General features: G+C 44.7%; 1 protein-coding gene across 1 annotated transcript; it reads right to left on the bottom strand.

Annotated features, from left to right (window-relative positions):
• Nucleotides 1-2,735: 2,735 nt before the first annotated feature.
• On the bottom strand, nt 2,736-4,232 carry LOC110945012 (proline-rich protein 36-like). The gene has a single exon (XM_022186651.1). The coding sequence runs from the start codon at nt 4,230-4,232 to the stop codon at nt 2,736-2,738; it is 1,497 nt and encodes a 498-aa protein (XP_022042343.1).
• Between the last annotated feature and the right edge of the window lie 2,372 nt (nt 4,233-6,604).

Below are 6,604 nucleotides of genomic sequence, written 5' to 3'. Positions count from 1 at the left end.
TTCTTGAGCAGCTCTAGAATAGCTCACAAGTGTTGCTCGTGCTCCTCCTTCGTCTTCGAGTAGATCAAAATATCATCAATAAATACGATTGCGAACTTGTCGAGGTACGGCTTGCAGACTCTGTTCATCAAGTCCATGAAAACTGCTGGAGCGTTTGTCAACCCAAACGGCATAACCAGAAACTCGTAATGTCCATATCGAGTTCTAAAAGCAGTTTTGGGAATACTTTCCTCTTGTATTCTCAACTGGTGATAACCTGATCTTAGATCGATCTTTGAGTAAAAACTCGAACCTTGTAGTTGATCGAACAGGTCATCGATCCTTGGCAAAGGATATCTGTTCTTGACAGTCAACTTGTTAAGCTCGCGATAGTCTATACACATGCGAAAACTACCATTCTTCTTCTTAACGAACAAAACTGGAGCTCCCCAAGGTGAGAAGCTTGGTCTGATGAATCCTTTATCTAACAGCTCTTGGAGTTGCGTTGACAGTTCTTGCATCTCTGAAGGTGCAAGTCGATAGGGTGCCTTAGCAACAGGCGCGGCGCCTGGAACTAAGTCAATGTGGAACTCGACTTGTCTTGGAGGCGGCAATCCTGGCAAGTCTTCTGGAAAGACTTCGGGATATTCCCTTACGACGGGAATGTCTTCGATCTTTGGTTCAGCGGCCTCCTTATCAACGATATGTGCCAAAAAGGCAACGCATCCTTTCTTCAAACACTTCCTAGCTTTCAAGCAGCTAATGATCCTCAATGGCGTATCGCGCTTCTCTCCGTGAACTACAATCGTCTCTCCATCGGCCATTGGGATGCATATGGTCTTTTCGTGACAAACCACTTCGGCTTTGTTGCTAGACAACCAATCCATCCCTATTACCACGTCGAAGCTTCCCAACTCGACGGGCAATAGATCTAGCGTAAATCCGTGTCCTCCCAGTTCTATCATGCATCCCCTAATAACTTCACCCGTTTCCACTAGTTTTCCATTCGCCAATTCAATAGAGTACGGAACGTCTAACTTACTAGCAGTTAACCCTAGCATGTTCTTAAAGTCTAACGATACGAAACTATAATCGGCACCAGTATCAAAAAGCACAGATGCATAGCGTTGATTTATAGGGAACGTACCAGTGACAACGTTCGGATCCTGGCGCGCTTCCCTCGCACCAATGTTAAAAACTCGGCCTTGAGCTTGATTTATCTTTGGGCATTCCCTTTTGAAGTGCCCAACGTCCCCGCAGTTGAAGCATCCTGGCCCTCGGCCATTGCCATTACCATTCCCGTTTCGATTCCCGTTTGTTCCCCGATTACCAGCTTGATTCGGGGCATTCCCATGATTTCCGTTTCCCCCATTATTTCCTTGCGGTCTGTTTCCATTACCGCGGTTGTTGTTATTGTAACCCCTTTGGCCACCTTGGCCTAATCCAACCCAACACGTCTCCTTTGAATGACCTGTCTTCCCGCAAGATTCGCACTTTCTGAGTCGGCACGGGCCGGGATGATGGAACTGACATGTACCACACTTGGGCAGAGTGCCCATGTATCCTCTTCCTCTGTTTTCGGCACCATTTCCGGCCCTGGCTGGTGCGCTTCCTTCTTCCCTCTTGCTAACACTGCTGGTGCCCTTTTTGAAATTTGAGAACTTCCTTTTGTTCTCACTTGGCGACGATTCAACATGTGTTTCCTTCTTTTTCGGTTCAGAGATTGAAAATTTGTCCAATCTGATGGCTTCCTCTTTGAGTGCCACACTGAGATCAATGGCTTCGGTAATCGTTGGGGGTTTGGACGTCGTTACCATGCTCATGATTTGGGGTGCCAATCCCCAGATGAAACGCTCAATGCGTTTAAACTCAGGCTCAACCATATACGGCACAACGCGTGACAAGTCGTGAAACCTTTGCACATATTCAGCAATCTTTGGGCCGTCCATTTTGAGGTGCCAGAATTCAGTTTCCAGTTTCTGTATCTCGGCCCGAGAACAGTATTTCTTCCTCATGAGCTCCTTCAGCTCAGTCCATGTCATAGCATACGCCGCTGCTTCCCCCAGGGTCTGTACTTGAAGGTTCCACCAAGATAGGGCACCGTCAAGAAAGAGCCCTGAGATGTACGTAACTTGGTGCTCGAGAGCACACTTGCTCATCCTTATAACAGAATCCGTTTTCTCTGTCCACCTAACGAAAGCAACAGCACCCCAGTGCCGTCTTAGTTCAAGGGTTTACAATCCAGGAATTGCTTGTAGGTACAACCGTTGGGAGGGTTGTTGTTGCTGTTCAGAATGTTGCCGCTTGTTTCTCCTTGAGAAGCAACATACTGCGCAATAGCGGCAGCGATGATTCCTTGTAGTTCTGCCTGGTTAGTCAGCATGCGCGCGTCACGTCGAGGAGGCATTTCCTAGAGGATGTTCCATATTGGTCAGGTCATAGTAGGTATAATAATTATACGTATACATTGTAACATTCATCATCCACATAACATCTCATGTCATAACCATAACAAATAATCAACAATACATGAAATTAAAAGACTTGCGATTAATGTTTCATAAACAAACCACCAATACAGTCTCACAATTTTACCATGTGCCAAAATATATGTCTGAGTACAAATACAAATAAACCAAAACCAAAATCGTGGTCTCCCAAAAAAAAAGTCTTCGTAATCATGGCTCTAGCACTGTCTTCCCACTAAGAGTAGCTGGTCTGTCGATGGTCTGAAATCCCTGTTGCCGAGTATACCCCTAAGCTGACGGTGGAGGAGGAGGTGGGAAATGAGAGAAAATCAATCGGCGCAACTGCACCAAATCCTCCTCAAGTGCGTAGGCAAAACGTAGCACGAAAGCAACCTGTCGATCGAGAGGGAGGAAATGAACGTCTGAATCCTGAAATGAGGGAAAAGAAGTGTGCGATGCTGGAAACTGGGTCTGACATGGACAGTGAGGATGTGGAGTCCTCTCCAACCGCTGGACACACTGCCTCAAGGCGTCCCGCCGTAACTGCAGCGACGTGAGCGTGTCCTCCACAGAGAATCCATCATAAAATGGATGATAAGTGTCAGATACGGGCATGACCTGGGGTGCTGACCATAGGGATGGTTCACCCATCGGGGCTGAAACCGGAAGTGTAATGTGTGGGGTAAATACAAACTGTGAAGTAACATGGGGTAACTGGGTCTCGAAAGGTGCAGAAAGTGACACTGGTGGAACAAAATCTGAATAAGGGACCTGCGGTAAAAACTGGCTAACCTCTGGCATGAATGGGGTGTGCCCGAAAAGCTGGCTCGACGATCCCTCCCCAGGTTGGGGCGGAGGAATGTCCTGAAGGAAAGTGATAGGAAGGTCGGTACGATGGGTATCGAATGTGGACGGAGGAAACAAGGGGGCATCGAAGGGTACAGCGGTAGGTGCGGGAGGGGGAGTGACTGGGACTACGTACGAAGGGTAGTCATCATCCTCAATCCATCCATTGCTGGAGTTGGCGTACCTCGGGTCCATGTGTGTAGCAAATGGTGCAAGATCGTCAAAAATCGACACGGGGTCGGGTATGGGTGCTAAATCGGGGATCTCAACAGCTGGTGGTGCAACAACGGGTGCATCAGTGACAGGGACAGGGTAAATGTCAGGAACAGGCTCGGAAACAACTGGAGCGGGCTGATAATCAACAAGCATGGCAGGAATCGGATCATCTGGATGAGTAGGAGCCTCAGTAGGCTGCTCCATCTCCTTCTCCTCATCAGCGTCCCTGCGAGGAATGTAACCGAATCCCAACGGTGGGATATGAGAAGCTACAGACTCAAAAGAATCAGAAGTGGACGAATCGGACTGAACCTCCATACCAGGAAGCTCGACCATGGGGACAATAGGATCAACAACGGGAATATCGACAGGCTGAACACCGCCCTCCATCGGGGCCCCACCATCCTGGTCTCCCTCCGGGGGACCCTCGATGAGTAGGTCGATGTCATCATCAGGTATCGCGTCGAGAAGTTGTTCCTCTAAGGGAACTGCAGCAAACGGGAGAGGGGCAGGGACCGGAACAAGAGGTAGGTCCTCCCCTGGTGGGCCGTCAGCTAAAGGTACATCATCTCCGAAGTCTGGTAGGGCAAAAGGCTGAAAGTCATCTTCATCAGTGCTCGTGTAGTCTAAGGTGAAAACTCCCGAATCGGTAGCCATCTCGTCGTCAGAGGTAATAGTCCTCGGGTCGCTCGCATCGGATACTCCGCTACCGGATGATGCCATGGTGTCTGTAACACATCCACAACATATGCACACAAATAAGATAAGCATGTTAAACAAATAATAATGAAGTCATGTATGCATCCTAGTCTTCCCAGACTATCCCACCAATCTCTAAGACTGAATTCGCTAGTCTCTCAGACTAACTCCCTGGCCTCTAAGACCAACCTCCCAGTCTCTAAGACTCAAATTTTCCCCAGCCTCTAAGGCTAAACATCCCCAATCTCTAAGATTGAACCCTCAGTCTCTAAGACTGAACTCCCTCAGTCTCTAAGACTTATACGAAAATTTTGAAAAGTGTATTTGTGACCTTTTGTTTGTAAAAATGTTTGTGCCCCGGATCTGGACTTTTAGTGTATGCAAATGTAAAAACGTTTGAAAACATTTTCGTGAGAGCCCTAGTGATCATAGTCTAGACTCGAGAATGAATCCTAGTTCGCTATGATCGACGCTCTGATACCAAGCTGTCACACCCTGGCTTTTGCGGAAGCGTGGGTTTAGTTTGGTGTGACTTCTCAATACCATAGCAACAATCACAACATGCTATATGATAAAAATACTTGATGTTCATCCATTAAAATGATTGAAAATACATAACATATTGTCTTGAAACAAAAACATCAACCACACGATACGTTTACAAAACATGACTTGTTTAAAAATGAGTTCATAAGACTCGACGAAAAGCTACCAACAACACAAGGATTTGAGACAATGCAACTCGTCCAGGAAAGAGTTACACTTCCCAAACCTACGACTCCGGATGACATCCTTATTTAGTACGCAGCTAATCATGCATCACTTGCCAGATCCAACTTAATTCCCTGAAATACATGTAGTTTTAAAAAAAGTCAACAAAAAGTTGAGCGAGTTCATGAGTAAGTCTTGTGTATATAAAACCGTTTAGTATGTCTGTAAGTAAAATTTGCCCCTGGTATGTAGCAATAAGGAAAAAGAGATCACCAATGGGTTGCAAAGCCACCGGTATGTGTGAAAAGGTGCAGGGAAACTCAAACCTAGCAAATTTGTTACCGGGCTTCCGGCTAGAAGACACAGTCACCACTATGGGCCGCCCCGGCCTCACGAGTGTGGGCTCGCTACACCCAAATAGATCTATCACTCTTGTGTCCCTTGGTCCTATAACGAGGATTAATGGCCTCAAGTGTTGTGCCCACCCTTCCCATGATCTAGTAGTGTAAAACCCTCCCTAAGCTAACCATACCATGTATATAAAAGTCTGAAATAATTTGTAAACATGTATTCCACCCCCGAAGTATAAAACCGAAAACAGTAAAGGAATAGGGGGTCATGAACTCACCTTAGTGCGTCTTGACTCGAACTTAAACTCTTTCCGCTACACGACAACCTACAACGTACTAATGTCTATTAGACGAACGGGCCGTGCCTTGGCTTAGAGTTTAGTGTTTTGATTTGCGTTACTTAGGTATTATTTTGTTAAAACAATAATAATTATTTTAACTTAACTATCGTTATTAGAAAAATAGTTAGACAACTATTTCGTATCTACTTTCTCGAATATTTTACTAAGTGTTCGGATTCTCGGAAAATTTCGGCAGAGTCTCCTCTGTAAATAGGGGTGTCCATGCTTGAATAGCATATCATTTTCTTTTATATAAAACCAATAGTTCATTTTCAATCACCAAACCAACATAGAGACATACAAAACTTTACATATTTCATTTCAGCTTTATTACTCGAAACAGGACTGTTTTCGAGGATTTTTATAAAATAGTTACCCTTTTCTAAAAATTCTCAAATTTTTACAGAATCTCACATATGTTCCAAAGTTTATTGTGTAAGAATACCAAAGTCTAATTCGTTACCCATATTTTATAAAAAAATCATTTTCTTGACTGCAATCAGATTTGTTACCTTCTGATCGCAGTTTACGGAAATATTCACTAAAAATCAACCGTTAGTCCGTTTGACGAAATTCCAGTTGGAGGGTCGTCCTAACAATGGTGTCTATCTACTGTAAAAATTTCATGAGTTGATTTTATTCAGGATTTAGGTTATGACTCCGAAAGTAACCCACTTTTTCTGCAGTAAAAATGCAGCTTGAGCTGCTGTCCAAAAATAACCTTTTAAAAATAGTAAACGGTCTCGAAAAATTATGTTTCCAGTGCCATTTGTTTAGTTATTCCAAAACACTCATTTTAGGCTTTAGAAAATCCGTTTTTCGACTTAAAATGACCCCGTTACAGCCTGTTGAAGTTGGCTGGAAATCCAACTCAGCAAGCTGTTTGAGTTTTTGTGTGTGAAGAACAATCAACAATCGAACAAGAATCGAAGTGAAACAAGAGTATGAATGGACTTACTACTAGCACAAGGCTAGGGTTGTAAACTTAGGATGA

This window comes from Helianthus annuus, chromosome 6 (assembly GCF_002127325.2).
Source record: "Helianthus annuus cultivar XRQ/B chromosome 6, HanXRQr2.0-SUNRISE, whole genome shotgun sequence".
In the NCBI taxonomy this organism is placed as follows: domain Eukaryota; kingdom Viridiplantae; phylum Streptophyta; class Magnoliopsida; order Asterales; family Asteraceae; genus Helianthus; species Helianthus annuus.
This window is presented reverse-complemented; position numbering and strand designations above follow the sequence as displayed.

Bases quoted from the DNA above. Each gene is read 5' to 3' on its own strand.
- LOC110945012 (XM_022186651.1), bottom strand. From the start codon at position 4,232: ATGGCATCATCCGGTAGCGGAGTATCCGATGCGAGCGACCCGAGGACT.